Below are 15,037 nucleotides of genomic sequence, written 5' to 3'. Positions count from 1 at the left end.
GAGCCCACAGCTCTGGCCCCCAGGCACCCCAGGCTCTCTGCCCCGCTGCTCCTGCCCCGTTCCAGCCAGGAGCCAGCGCTCATCCCGCTGCTGACCGGGGCTGCGGCCAAGCTGTCGCACAGGGATGGCTCCCTGACCTTAGGAAGCGCTGGGCCAGCAGCTGGGCAAAAGCTTGTCCCCTCCCCGTGGCCTGTTACCTAAAATGAACAGAAGAATCCCCCCTTTCTGCTAACGTATTTATTAACATTATTATTCACCCAATAAAACCAGAACCCTACTCAGAGGTCTGGAGCGGTTACTTCATGGTCTATTTTAAGCACGTTGTCCCTGTTCCAGAACCTCAGCAGCTCGGGGGAGCAGAGCCGACGCTTCTCACCCTGCAAACTCCAGCGAGTCGCCCTCACCCTGCCTAACCACCCGATTAGAAAAACATCACTTCAGCGTTCTGAGAGTATCTGGATGCCCCCGGGAAAGCTGCTCGTCTCCCCTGCTCTGAAGCCAAAATCAAGATACCATGCAAACCAGATTCATATAAAGAAAATAACCTTTATTAGACAAATCAATCAAACCCTGAAAAAACAGTGTCAGGTAAACATTACTAAAGGTTTTTCCAGCAATGCAGAAACCTTTGAAACTGAGAAATTCAGGAAATTTCATGTTCCCCTTGTTGTATTAGCAAATTCTCTCCCTCTTGTGCCGTGAGCCAGCCCAAAGATCTTGCATTTATTTGAAAACAGTAACTTGTAAAATCTTCCGTGCACAACTGCTTTGACACAGTTCTGTACAAAGGTGGCAAACTGTTCTCTTTGCTGTCTAAAAAAAGAACAAGGTTTTAAAAACATCCAGCTTCTGAAAAATCAACATGTGTTTTACGTACAGCACAGGGATTTCCAGAGGCCAAGGCAGGCAGTCTGGGCAGGAGGGTAACTCGGGCAGCTGAGGTTTGACATCTGAGACTACAGCGCTGCGCTGCCACGGGCCAGACAGCTCCCCCGCCCCAGCAGCCCTGGGGAAGAGCAGTAAGTCACAGCTCCATCCTCTTCCTCAGGCTAAGAGTACAGCCCCGCTCTCCCCTCTGGCACTCCGTAAACCAGGAGTGAGCAGGAGCTTGGCAGCAAGTAACCACCATTGCCAAAAACGCTCATTTTCATTTCCCCTAGGAGCAGGGCGAGGATGTCCCAGCCCCACGGGGACCTTTGCCGCTGCTCGCAGAGGGGCAGCCTTGGAACAGGGCATGGTTGGCCTCCAGGTGCACTGCACTGCTCGGACAGCAGGCACTGGAGGGGGGAGCGCTGTACTCGGCCCGTGATGCTCAAAAGCTGTCCGTCTCAGATGCCACCACCATCCACAGCTCCTCAAACGGGCCCCTATGGTGGGACCAACGCTGAGTCAGAGGCAAAGCAAGGCACCAGCCCCCCTGACCCTGAAAGCCCTGTCCTGCACAACTGGAACCCAACCTGACAGGGAGAGAGATGGGGACAGCAGCTACATGGGGCCAGGGGCTGGCACGAGGGTGTATGGTGACCCATGCCACTGCCTGGGCCAGACGGCTCCCTCTGTGTCACTGCTGGCTGCTCTGCACTCCCTGCCCAGCCTCGGCCCCCCGGCAGCACCAGGGATCTGCCCCTGCTCAGGGTTTACACGGAGTAGCTGGCAGCCAGTTAGCACAGGGACAACACGGGGCAAGAGAAGAGCTGAGAGATGGTTAAGGCAGAGAGAAGCTCAGCACTGAGGCACTGGAAGGATCATCGGAAGAAAGAATTCACCGTGACAATGAAATTGCTTTTATTAAAACAGAAGTGTTAAGCCAAGAAAATAAATTATTGCTATGATAGACATATTTAGAACATAAGGAAGGACATTAAATCTGGAGCTCCAGGTCAATATAACCCTGAAACAGAAAGTTACGCTACTTCTCTTAAATACCTCGGTTTCTCTTCATGCCCTTCCAAAAAACTTTATAAAATGTGCAGCTTACAGAACAAATAGTAACAGAGTCACTTGTAACAAAAATCTGTACAGCTCATAGCTTTAAAAATAATACTTTTTTTTTTCCCCTCCCCAAAAAGCTATGTTACTCATAAATACAGGGCTAACGCATTTCCAATGCCCAAGGTCCCATCCAACACCAAAGCTGTTACGTGGAGTTGACAGAAACCTTCCTGGCACTTCCCTCCCAGCCAGAGTCAGGTTCTGGGATGTTTGCAAGAGCCTGACTATATGTAAAATAAAAAAAAAAAAATTTGTCTATATTTTTATCTTCCTGGGTGAAGACTGTCTCCTCTTGGTGGTCAGAGGCCTGGGGTCTTCAGGGAGTTTGAAATGGCAATCAAACCTGGAACACAGCACCGTGCAAGGGTTAGCCCGGCTGCACACCTGACCCCACAGCTCCCTCTCTCCCGGCCAGCACCCACCATTTGTCAGAGCTGCGTTTGGGTGGGGAAAGAACGTTTCACCAGCAGGGCCTTGCAGGAGAGGCGCGGCTCATCCCCCAGCCGAGAGCTGCCTCTGTCCAAAGGCTACGTGCAAACCCCGATGCGTCTGGGGCCACTTCAAAGGTTTTTGTTTGTGACCCCCCCAGAAGGGGCTCTGGATGTTAAATTTTAGCCCTGGCTGGCTCTGTTTAGCTGGTTATGATCCCCTGCATCTGCAGACTGAAAACCGCGGGCCTGCGTGCTTGCGACACGGCCATGGTGCCAAACCTCGCCGCCACCCAGCGCCCTGTGCCTCCACCACGCCAGCCCCCGTCCTGCAGCCCCGCGTTCACACCCCTCTGCTCCCTGCGGAAGAGGCAGCTCAGCCCTCAGGATGGGGAGGAAAAAGCTGAGCCAGCAGCAGGCTAGGCTGAGCAGGGCGTGACGCAGCTTTCCAAGGGCTGCCATCCAGGATCGGGAAGCCCTGCTTGGCTCACCCCCCCTCAGATCAACGGCCATTTCCTTGCAGACGAGGCATCGTCCAGAGCTCAGCGAGTGCAGGAGCAACATCTGGCAGCTCCCCTGGGACACTCTGACCACAACCTAGCAGGTTCCTCTGCCCGGTGATGCGCAGTTCCCTTCAGAGGTTCAAAGGAAACTGTGGGATAAATCCAGCTTGGGGAGAACACCGTGGGTGCCCCAGGGCAGCTCAGAGGGACTAAGGAAGAGCAGGGTTTCAGCAAACAGCCTCAAGGAACAGATTAGTGGTTAGACAGCATGGCAGCATTCAGAGGAAAGGAGCTCGTCTGAACGCTGAGGACTAGGTGGTGCGCACGCCTCTGCTACCCGCAAGTGATTTTGTGTGGTTTTTGTTTCTGCTCCTCCAAACCCGGGAGGGCTCAGACCAGCTCCTTAAGGCAACGGCTCTGAGGGAGCCACATCTGTGGGAGCTGGTCTTCTCCAACCAGATGACTCCGAGCCTCAGAGACCAGTCAGGAACAGATGGAGAAAACTTCTCATTGAGAAGCAGAGGGGGAGGTTCTCCTGACTCAGAGCTACTGACAAACCTGACCAGCACTCAGAGCTGCTGGAAAATCCCCTTTGGGGCTACTTACACCAACTCCACTTCCTTAGGCGGTATACGTGTGCAGAGGGGTTCACACTACTGTCGAGGGACTTATGGTGACCTGGCCTCCTGCTTTCTGCAGAGGAGAGAAGCCAGCATTAGTACAGGGTTAGAGGACAACAGCATCAGGACACCATCCAGTGGGAAGGGAAGCAGCTGAGAACTCTCAGGAACGTAAGAGGAGACACACTGACATCTCAGAGCGACAGGCTCCCGCTCTGCCATCTCATCGCTCCCCAGCAGGCCCAGACCTCCCGGGAACGGAGCTTAGCAGCAACTGCAGCAGAGCTCCATCCACCCCAGGAGGTTACATCTGTACCCCAGCCCACAACAGCGTTACAGCTCCTGCGCCCAGCCTCCAGCACCGCAGGTCCTCTGCAGGGCATCTCCCTGGGGATCTCAGCCACCGTGGGAGCGGCTCTCACAACAGTGGGGCCCTCGCCCACCCCAGAGGAGGGGAGTCTCTGCCAGAGGACAGGTCACTTCCCTGCAGCCACTTCAAGCCCGAAAGCAGCATCTTCAGTGCCCCCGCAAGAGGCAGCGGCTTGGACCAGGGAGGCAGCTGCAGGAACCGGCAAAGTGAAGAGCGTGCTTTGGCTGCTCGCACTTACTGCGGAAATGTACTGGCTGTTTGCGAATCTGGGCTTCTCCTCCACGGCAGAGCTGTGCTGTGAGCCCAGGGGCATGTAGGGGGGTGAGACCATGTCTTCACAGAAGCTTTCTTGGGGGATGCTGGAGACACAGCCACTGTCGGAGCCGCTGGAGCCGCTACCTGACATGCAGTGTGATGACTCCGAGCTCTCTGTTGCTGGGGGAAGAGAGGAAGGTCACTCTGATGTCCACAAATTTGGCCTACGTGACCCATGCCACACACCTGATAACGTGTTTGCAGAGGCACTGGCCACACAAGCCCACAGATAAGCCCCGCTCCTGTCCAGGCCTCTTCAAAGCCACAGGCAACAAAATGACCCAAGGAAGGGCAGCAAACGGTGCTGGAGACGGGTACAGCCCTGGCCAGGGAAGCTCACAGAGGGAAGCCAAGGGGACACCAGACCAGGCTGGGGACAGCAAGGGTCAGAGGGCCTTGCACCAGAGAGGCAGGCAGACACAAGCACTGGTCTCCGAGGCCACAGCAGCCCCAGTACGCAGCACCCAGCCCACCACGGGACGGCGGCAGATCGGTGGGCACTTTACTGATCTGTCTGAGCCAACTCCCCCACAAATGCTAGACACAGCTGGCGTGGCACGGCAGGGCCCTCCTTGCCCCAGGGTGGCTGTGGGGCAGGAACTGCCACGAGCCCAGCGAGCCTGGTCTGACCGCACGGCACAGAGCAAGGTGTGGGGGGACAAGCCCACGCGTCCCGGGGCGCACCGCAGAGCAGCGGGCTCGTACGTACTCAGCGACGGCTGGCTGCTCGTCTCATGCTCCAGCTCATCTTCCTCGATGCAGGTGCCAATGTCAAAGGGGCGGCTAGGGGCCAGGACGCCCGGCAGCAGAGCCTGGTCCAGGTACATGTGGAGGTTGAGGGGCCCCAGCAGCGAGGAGGAGGAAGGGCTGTACGCAGCGGGGGTGCTGCCAGCAGAGAGCTGTGCCTGCGTCCTCTTGTATGGGTTGGAATGGTCAAACAGAGACACCGCAATTGATGCTCTGGTCCTGGCGCCTGCCAGAAAACACAGTGAAAAAGCCCTGAGCACCAGTCCTGCCCAGCTGACACGAAGCAAGGGGCAGGTATGGCTGGCACTCACCTCTGCCTTTCATGATGTAGTCAATAGCACGGTCATTGATAGCTGCCTCGCTGGGTTTGATGTCCAGGAACGGCTTGTTGCCCACACCCATGGAGACCATCTCCTGCATACGGATTTCTGGAGGGGAAGAGACCCGCAGCCACATCGTGAGCCCCACAGGCTCTACGCAGCGCCAGGCCAGAGCACTCCTGGACTACCGTGGTTAGATCTGCTCTCCCTTCGCTCCCCAGGCCTGAGGAGTCCCCACAGACAAGCAGTCACACCCTGCTCTGGCCAAGCAGCTCAGTGCCATGCCACCTACAAGGGTCGTGCCAAGCGGGAAGCCTGGGGCAGAGCGGAGGGACACAGCCAGACAGCCGCCACTCCAGCAGTGGCCTGGACAGTGGGGAGAGCCACAAGCCTTTCGCGAGCACAGCCCACACTCACAGGGGCAGGGAACCCTGGGCTAGTATCCCCCGTTTCTCTCGTGGAGTCCAGGTGGGTGCCTACAGTCACACAGAGCTCCCTGGGGTTGAGGGGCAGGGAAGGGGCATGCCTAGCCAAGCCCAGCACATGCTCCTGAGGCCACATGCCAGCACACAGCTGCTCGCCACACAGAGCTGCCTGCTAACAGGCTCCAAACCTACTCAGGACAGCATGAGCTGAACAGGGCTCCCGCACCTTTTGCGGCACAGACGCCCCAGGAAGGAATCACACCTTTATTGCGGGCTGCCTGCTGCCACAGGATCTTGGCGATGTCACTGGTCCAGGCCTGCTTAGTCTCGGCTGAGCTGGCCTGGAGGATGTAGGTGTCGCTGGACTTCCTCCTTCGGAACCAGATCTCAAAGCGCAGGCCACTGTCTCCAGAGTTCTCTGTCAGACCGATGTCTGCAGTCTGCCGGAGGAAGGAAGAGCAAAGCATCAACTGGGGCTCGACCAGGAGCAGAAAGCTTAAACTCTGCCTGCACCCTGTGCACCCCCAGCTCAGCAGACCCACCAGGAAGGAGCCTGAGAGTCCAGACAGGAGCAGGTACAGTCTGGACAAAGCTGAGCAGAGACAGCCCGGGCAATTCCCTGGTGCTTCATCCAGAGTCAGCACCACCTGCTACAGGCTCACACACAATGTGTGTGTAAGGTAGGGACCTTACACACACATTGCCCTTCTCTCACACTCCCTGTCCCTCAGAAGACCTTGGTTCCACATATCACAGCATGGAGGGGGCCCAGGCATTAATGGGTGAAGTATTCCCTCCTGGCTTCACTGGGTGGCCTGGAGAAGGCGTAGCAGTGGTGGGAGCAGCTCTTCTCCTGAAGGTGCTCCTGCTCCCCATTTTAGAGCCATGCATCCATGGGGAAACCAGCCAAGGATACATCCTGCACAAGAGGGAGCTGCAGGGCTGCCCTTACCTTGAAAGAGCGCTTGTAGATATACACGTCAAAGCCACCCTCGATCCTCTTGGGCTTGCTGAACAGGATCAGGTCCTCAAAGAGGAAGACGTGTCGCTGGCACTTCCTCCGACCCAGCCAGATGGTGAACTCATCCTGCCGCACCAGCTGCCCCTGCTCCTTCAGGTTCACCTGGACACAGGGAACATCCTGGTCAGACCCCAGCAGGATCAGCTCCAGGCTGCCCCAGGCCTGGACACAGAGAGCAGGCTCCTGTATAGCTGCGGCCTGGGTGGTGAAAGTGGCAGCTAGCTGTCAGGTTAGGAGGGGTCTTGAAGAGGTAGGGCTGCATGGCACTGCCAGAGGCCACATCGGGCTTAAACACCTGGCCCGGAGCTCAGGGGAAAACTGCGCCTCTCTCCTAGCCACAGCCCACAGACAACCCTCTGCTGTCACCCTGTGCAGATATGTGACAAACCTCTGGGGTGGGAACTGGAGGCAGCAGCCAGAGCTTTCTCTTGGAGAGAAGAAGAGCTTAAGAGGAAAGGAGTCCCGCCTAACTGCCAGGAGCGCATCTGTGTCAGGAAGCCAGTCCTTCAGTTCATCCTGTCCCAGACCCATCTTCCTCCACCCTGAGCCCTGGGGTTTCTCCTCCTCCAGTGGCCTCTCCTTCCAGTCCTACCTAGCTGACTTTAGCCTGCCCCTGGCATCAGCATCAGTTTGAATTCCTTCTTGCAAACTGCCTGACCCTCTTAACACCAGCTCAGAAGAGATGGAAGGGTCCAAGGCAGCCCACAGGACACCATCTGCAAGGGCCGCTGGCCGCCTCATGTCACCAGTAAGCACCTGGGAGCGTGTTTATGACAAGCAGCTCACCCAGCTCAAGTAACAGCATCCAGGCTGCCTGTCCTAGCAGCTCAAGGAGACCTTGCTCTGTGCCTCAGCAGTCCTGCTACGCTGTACTGGCAGACGGCACCCTCACCGCTGCGGGCATTTGAAGGGAGGCTCACTGTACAATCCAAAGACCCCAAGTCTAGAGAAGGGGAAGAAGTGTGGCTCTGCTCCCCTGGGCAGGGGAGAACACTGGAACGTACATCACAGTCGCGGATGGCATCCATGGCCAGCAGATCATTTCCGTGTCGGAGCTGAAACTTCACCATCTCCTCGGCTGCACGGAGGTAGCCCAGCTCCTGCTCTTGTGCCTCGCTGCACTCCTTGATCAGGTCCTTCAGGAGCAAGGCATATTTGCTCATCCGCTGGATGGGTTTCAGCAGGTAGGAGGCCAGGTCCATCTTATCCCCAAGCTGCACCTGCTTGAACTGAGAAAGGCAGCAGAGAATGAAGGCAGCAGCTTCCTGTGGAGAGCCCCACGTCCCCAGGCAGGCACCAACACCCACAGCTTTCCTGACTGCGGCACTCCGTTTGCTACACAGGGAAATGCAAGGCCACGGGACCAATGCTGCTGTGTGCTGGGCTCCTTCCCAAAGCACTCACCACTTCTCTGCCCCTGTCCCCCGACATACACTTGTGCAGAGAGCTGTGCCAGGAAAGCAGAGGTAGTGCGGAGCATGCCTCAGGCAGGAAAGGTGGGCTTCTTTACACAGATTGGTGACCCAAACACCAAGAGCGATCATGATGCAGGCGGTGGAATTTACCTTGAAGAAGGTATTCCCATGGCTGGCCAGCAGCGAGTCCGACTTGGGCTTGTTCTTGCTATACAACGCGTACATCCCAAACTGGTCTTTCTGCAAAGGAGATCCCCGCGTGAGACTGACACACACCCAGGACGCAGCAACAGCCATGCCCTGGGTTGGTTACTCTAGTCCTTCTGCCTCTCCCAGGCTGCAGCAGAGCCTCCTATGATATCAGGAATGACTTTGCTTCAAGTTCATTATGAGCCAGGGAGCATTCTTATCTTCCTGCTCCTACAGTAGCTAGGACTTTTTAATTCATTGTCCCATTACCCCTTGCCCCTTACATACCCCAGCAGATACCATTCACCTGGTAGCAGCAAACATGCATGGGGCAGCTGAGCTTAAGATCAGTGCCCCACACTTCTCCCTAGCAGCCCTTTCCAACAACAGCAGCAGGCCTGTACCTCTCCGCTCACTGAAGTCATTCCACACTGACACCACAGCCAGAAGACAGGGTAAGGGATGTCCCTGCAGAAGTAGGTGGGTTTTCAGAAGCAGACATTTTGCTTCCCTGGCAGTGTCTCTTGGTAGCAAAAAACCAACAGAAAATGCAAAGAGCATCTGCTGCTGCCTGGGCTCAGCCTCGCAGAGCCATCCCAGTCCAACCTAGCATTTGAGCTGGCAGGGGACAAACTGACCCAGAACAGGGTAGTCCTCCCGCTCCCAAAGAGCCCCAGTCCACTCATGCGCAGGTGAGCAGCCAAATCCACAGGCACTGCTGGGCACAGGAGCCAAGCACGTGCCCGGAGGACCCTGGCCGCAGGGGGAGGGTGCTGGTGCCTTACGTGTCGGAGGAAGCAGTGGCTGACCCGCAGCGGGTGGTTGCAGCAGCTCTCGAGCTCTCGTAGGAAGTACTGGCTGTGGAAGTCGTAGAGTTTCTCCAGGTTCCCAAAAATGACGCTGCGCTTCCCGCGCAGGTCCTGGGGGAGGTCAAGGCGCTCCATCTCAGGGAAGTAGCTATCGATGATGTAGCAAAGCGACCTCACGTATTCCCGCTCCGTGGTTACCATCTCGTCGATGATGTGCCGCAGCTTGCTGCAACAGGAAACACCCAGCCTTGATGGGACCCAGACTGCAGTGGGGTGCAGCAGTCTGAGTGCCTGCAAAGCACTGGGCTATCCCTAGGGAAGCTCTCCCGAAGACCCAACATAGAGGTGAGATGATCCCTTAGCACCACCCAAGCTCAGATTCAGAACTGTCTGTGACAGCTCTGACCCTGAGCACTGACAAAGCTCGTGGCTGAGCCAAGAAACTCTGCCAGCTTTTCTGTCCAGAAGGGTGAGCCCCAGGTTGGCTGTGGTCCTGACCCAAGCTCAGCAGGACACACACACACCCCCAGGCACACCCAGACCCTGCTCTCGACACAACAGGCTGCCCCACGAACAGCCACGCTCCTGAAACAGGGACAGCAGATGTTACAACAGCTTCTGTGAGGAGTCGCCAGCCTGACAACTGGGCGCAGGGCAATGTCAACCCAGGGAGAACACGAGCTCTGGGCCCAGATGCTGTTGGGCTTGTCCCAGTAGAAGCGAGAGTGGGAAACAAACCTCAGATCACTTCAAACAGCAGTTCCTAAGCACCAGTTGCTCCACACGTCTCAAACGATTGCTCCTAGGAGGTACTCAAGGTTTCCACTGCGCGGCAGTGCAGCACCAAACATAGCTACTCCAGCCTGTGCCTGCCTTCCCTGCCTCTCAGCTTTGCCCAGGCCAAAGCCTGGCTGCTCAGAGGAGCGACCGGCAGCACTGCCTCAGCACCCACAGAAGGGAGGGCTGCTGCGTGGCTCCCGCGAGAAGCAAACCGGGTAGCCTTCAGTCTGCTGGTGTTTGTCACTGTCATGACCTTTACCGTGGCAAAGGTATGCAGATAGCCGGCCGATACCTACAGATATCTGGGCTACCAAAGGCCCCTTCCAGAGGGCTGTGCTGTCCCCAGCCATTCCGCCCAGAGCACAAGCAGTGGAGGAGCTCTGTGATCCCCCTGCATCCAGCAGCTGAAAGACCTGCCTGGTGACTCCCTTTCAAGAACAGCTCACATTCCTGGACTCTCCACGTCTTAGGCACACTGCACTACGACAACAACGTCAAGCTGAGATCCCCTCTGAGGACAGAGAGGAAACGGAACAAAAGCCAGCTGTTGGCCACATATATAAGCGATCTTGGACCCAAAGGGCGAATACAAACACCCTCTTCCCTGTGAAGCAGCTGTCACAGGGTACTGGCAGTGCCCCCCACCAACCTGGGCATAGCCTCCCCAGAAGCAGGGGGATGATGTGCTATGCTTGTGCTCTCCCACTGCACTTGTACCACTGGCCTGCTAGGTCACCAGCGCTACATTTCTGCAAACCCTCGACCCCTAACGCCAGCAATGTTCAGAGACTCCCTCTCCTGCCTGGGAATGGCTCTTTCCCCCTCTTATGAAGGACCCATGCCGTGGGGGAAGAGGAGAGATCCTATTTCCCTACCTCCCCGCAAAGGCCAGTGCCACGCTGTGCAGGGACATGTCTGCGGGCCCGTTTAGCACCACGCACATGTATGTAGGGGAGCTGGAGCTCTGCCTCTCCATCCATCTGCTTCGTCCCCACTGGCAGCTGTCACCGCACAGCTCTTCACATCTTCGCTGGCTGCCTTCTCGCTACCCTGAGTAGCAGAGCACCGAGTGCCACGGCCACTTACCTGCCCCAGCTCTTTGCATCCAACGTGGAGAGGCAGCCCCTCTGTCCCTCCAGCAGGCAGTCTGCTGCCCAGCTGTGAGCTGCTTGCTGCCGCAGCGCAAAAGTCCTGTCCACCAGCTCAGTACTGCTCACCTCCAGCCCCTTAATAAAGACGCCGGTGTTGCCGTATCTGGCTGGCTCGCTCAGCGTCCTCTGGCAGCCTGACCACAGGCTCTCACCGCAGGGGAGGTCAAAGCTTTGGGCCTTCCGGAGTATCCTTCTAGGAGGTGGCTTCCCAGAGGCTGGAGTGGAGGTGCAGGATGGCTTCACCTCCAGGGTTTCCAATATGCTCTCCAGGTTTGGCTTTTCTTCCGGCAGCTTTGGAGACTTGGAGGCACCGCTGGCAAAGGAAACTCTGCTTGAGTGAGGACCAGGGCTAAGAGCAGCTTGGCAGGCAAATTCTTCCCCAGCACTGACACTGCCAGGGCAGCTTGGGGAGGGCGAGGGAGCCTTCTCCTTAGTCCACCCTGGAGAGTAGCTGGGCCTGTTGTAGCAGTGGGACACACTGTAAGTCCTGTCCCAGTGGGACCCGGAGGTGCCCCCCTCGGAGTGCCTCCGGTGGGACACACTGCCAGCCTCACTGCCAGCACGGGGCTGCTCCCCTGCAGCTGGTTTGTGGTCTGACAGCAGAGACCTCCTTGTTCTCAAGGCTGCTTCAAGTTTCTTTTCAAAAACCAGCTTGGTCTCCTGGCATTTGGACCATGCAAATTTCCACTGCTTGAGTCCCTTGTCGCTCTTCAGCTCACAGGCCAGTTCCTTCATCTCCTGGAATCGGGCATCGCTGATGTCCGGGTGCTGCCCCTTATAACTCTCCAGGCACTTGATCACACCTGCACAGTGTTCAGCAGAGCTGCAGTCCTCCATGCTGATGCAGGCAAGATGTCGCATCCCTTCCAAGGCCCACTCGTACGCCTGCAGAGAGCGAGAACAAAAGGCAACAGCCACTCAGAGGGATTCAGGGAAGAATAACCCTAATTCGGTGCCTAAAGCGCAAGACAAGAGAAAGGCTCAGTGTGTGGCCACTACAGTTCCTCGAGTGTGAGAGGAGGGGGGGCTGCTATTGTCAATGTGGCTTAACAATTCAGCAAAACAAACAGCTCCTTATGTAAAGGGCTTCAGCTGTGCTGGCTGCTCTGCCACAGCTCCACCTCCCCACCAGGTCTCTGTGATGCTGGGCACCCACGCTGCTGGGCACCCACGACGCTAGGCACGTCTGTCCTCTCTGGGCAGGGGGCCCCAGGGGAAGCTGCTGCCAAGACTGCAGGAATCCACACCTTGGTGTGGCCCTGCTTGGTATACAACCTGGAACTCACCCTCCTCCTTTGCCCAGCCATTCACACCGCTACCGCACAGGATGAGGCTGAGGGAGCACAATAAACTGCAGGGAATGGGACTGCTGCTCCCCATGCCGCTCCCACGGAGCTGACAGCATGCAGAGGCCTGGAGCTCAGTCAGAGCTGGGCTCTGTGGATCACCCTGAGTGATCTGACCCATCCTTGCAGCAAGCAGAAATCTGAGACCATGCAAGCCCCGTTGCAGCTTGCACATTTTCCATGCCTGTGGTGTGCTGTCCCTGCCCACCTGCCTGGCCTGGCTTGCTACCGCATTACACGCTTGCGCTGGTTAGTTGAATGTCGAGTTCAGCAGTTTATTTCTAATACTCTAGGAATGCTGGAAGCAGTTTCACGGGGCTTGGCTCTAACAGTGGTGCTTACGCCGGCCTTGCTAAAACAGCTCTGCCATATTGGCCAAACAAGAGAAGCAGGACAAAATGTGGTCCAATGTTACAGACACAAGGTAAAGAATACTGTACTGCCACGGCTGGGAAGCGGCTAACGAAGCACTATGTACTAAGACCTGCCTGTCATCAATAAAAATGAGAGGAAAGGCAAACATCTGAATCACTCAGGCTCATAAGCCACTGCTTTCTCTATAAAGCAGGGATGATGACAAGGTTTAACTGCAGAGTGAGTAACATGTGACCAGCTGCCATAGGCCTGGCCAGGGAAGTTCACTGCTCACCAGTGAAAACAGTGTTATTTGTGAAAATGAGATGCACAAGGCAGGGAAAACACCCAGGGCAGGCCTGCCAGGCACCTTCCACCTTCTGCCCAAGACCAGTGTGTGTGCAGAAACACCACAGGCCGCCCTTGAAGTGAGCCAGACCATCTCTAGCACTTGGCCTGCAATGTTTCTGCAGAGAAGCACCACTCACACTTAGCGCCAGGAACAAAGTGACCAGCCTTAGACCACCATCCACCTGCTGAACAGCCTTACCGTGACAGTCTTCACTCAGAGAACTTAAAGCACTTATTTTTATGCAGAATAAAGCCTTAGACACCAAGAAGATCCACCCACGCTTTATGCAGACACAGAGCTGACATTGCATCCTGATCAGGGATGCGGTAGTCAAACAGATCAGGTGCCAGGCTCTGCTGCTGAGAGGTAGGCAGGGCAGGAGGTGCTTCATTCATGTGGTGCCTGTCCCCACCTGGGGAAGGCGACGAGAGCCAAGTGTCGCTGTTTGTATGAGAGCTGAAGGCCAGCACACGAGGGTTAGCTTGCAGACTGCGCTGAGCCACTGCAGGGGTGGATGCCACAGGAGCTCCCACGGCCATCCACGTCGCTCTTCAGAGCTGCAGCTGCACAGCGTGCGTGCAGCCAGCCCCATTACTCATGTGGAGCAAGGAGCTGCTTCAGAAACACCAGCAGCTGCTCAGGGAAAACGCTTCACAAACAGCCCCACGCAGCCACAGCACAGCACAATCAAAAGAGCAGCAGCCCCCTCTCCTCCCATTACCCTGCCCAGCGCAGCAACAGGCCCCTGACCTGCCCCTCTCTTGATCCAAGCTTTATGCTTTAGACTTGCCCACTGCCAGGGGCTGGGAGGGGCATGCAGAGGCAGAGGACATGCCAGACCCCAGTGAGGATCTGCATTTATCTGTGATGCGGAGGGTCTTTTTTTTTCCTGGAGGCAGAAGCCCATCAAGGCGAGGTGAACGCTGACTACAGCAGAGCCCGGCAGATCCATCCGGCAGCGACAGATGGCCTGTTTTGCCGGGGTTTTTTTTGAGCTGCTCCCTCCAGCTGTACGCAAAGAAACATCAGCCCCTTCCAGCTCTGCCCTGAGCAGGGGCTGGCCGCCAGTGCAGGCTAAGGGCACGTCTCACCGTGCTGGCTGTGGAGGTCAATGGGTGATCCTGAACGACGGTGGCATGCGGGCAGCCTTTCGCTCACTGATGGGAAAAGCTGAGCTCAAAAGGCACACGGGGCTCTGAAAGCGGGTGCTGAGAACAATGTGCAGGAGAGACACAGCCAGCAGGACAAGCGGGCCAGCCTGGCCTTCACAGCAGCCAGTCGGGAAGGCAGCTGCTCTATGAAAGCCTTCTCCGAGGCCAGGGACCGCACTTCCGTGCACAGATGGAAGAGAAAGAAAAGAGGCTTCTTTTTTTTCTAGGAAACGCCACAGATCTGCATGGGACACAGTGAGGGGGAATCAGGGCTGCAAACCGCACAGGGAGGCAGTCCCGCCACCTCTCATCTTCATATGGTATCTGTCTGTTCCTGGCAAGGACCCCGAGGGCTGCGCAGAAATGACTCTAAATCTGGATGGCATTTCTTCCATGCCCGGTGCCTGTCGCAGGCCAGCGAACAGCTCAGCTTTGTTCCCTGCACAATGGGAACAGCCCTCTACACCCTGCAGCTTGCTTGGTAACATGTTAAGTGGCCACCAAGGCTTTCTCCAGTCACATCATCCGCTTCAACTGCCCCTTTTAGCACAACAAATGGCAGCCTTCTCCAGGGCTGTGTGGTCCAGCACCCAGGAGGCAACACCCTCACGCAGGCAGGGGTATCACCATCATCTGCATCCCAGTAAGGTTACAAGTCACACTCAGCTAAGCCAGGATACTGCCCTCCAGCAGTGGGGCTTTTGGGGAGCAGGCAGCCCCACAGCTTCTCTGCAAAGCTGCAAGGGCTG

At 56.7% G+C, this 15,037-nt stretch overlaps 1 protein-coding gene across 4 annotated transcripts in view; it reads right to left on the bottom strand.

Annotated features, from left to right (window-relative positions):
- Window positions 1-551: 551 nt before the first annotated feature.
- PLEKHG4 (pleckstrin homology and RhoGEF domain containing G4) overlaps window positions 552-15,037 on the bottom strand; it is a 90,794-nt gene continuing 76,308 nt past the window's right edge. The window contains exons 14-24 of one of the 4 annotated variants that reach the window (XM_075433631.1): window positions 11,021-11,970; window positions 9,131-9,380; window positions 8,307-8,396; window positions 7,746-7,970; window positions 6,673-6,843; window positions 5,947-6,160; window positions 5,287-5,403; window positions 4,938-5,201; window positions 4,152-4,348; window positions 3,530-3,616; window positions 552-2,335 (exon numbers count right to left, since the gene is read on the bottom strand). In XM_075433631.1, the coding sequence (XP_075289746.1) occupies window positions 3,572-3,616; window positions 4,152-4,348; window positions 4,938-5,201; window positions 5,287-5,403; window positions 5,947-6,160; window positions 6,673-6,843; window positions 7,746-7,970; window positions 8,307-8,396; window positions 9,131-9,380; window positions 11,021-11,970 (2,523 nt within the window). In that variant the 3' untranslated portion in view covers window positions 552-2,335; window positions 3,530-3,571. The other 3 variants (XM_075433632.1, XM_075433633.1, XM_075433630.1) reach the window with 3 other exon arrangements.

This window comes from Opisthocomus hoazin, chromosome 12 (assembly GCF_030867145.1).
Source record: "Opisthocomus hoazin isolate bOpiHoa1 chromosome 12, bOpiHoa1.hap1, whole genome shotgun sequence".
NCBI lineage: Eukaryota > Metazoa > Chordata > Aves > Opisthocomiformes > Opisthocomidae > Opisthocomus > Opisthocomus hoazin.
Note: the sequence above shows the minus strand (reverse complement) of the source record. Positions and strands in the feature narration are given on the sequence as shown.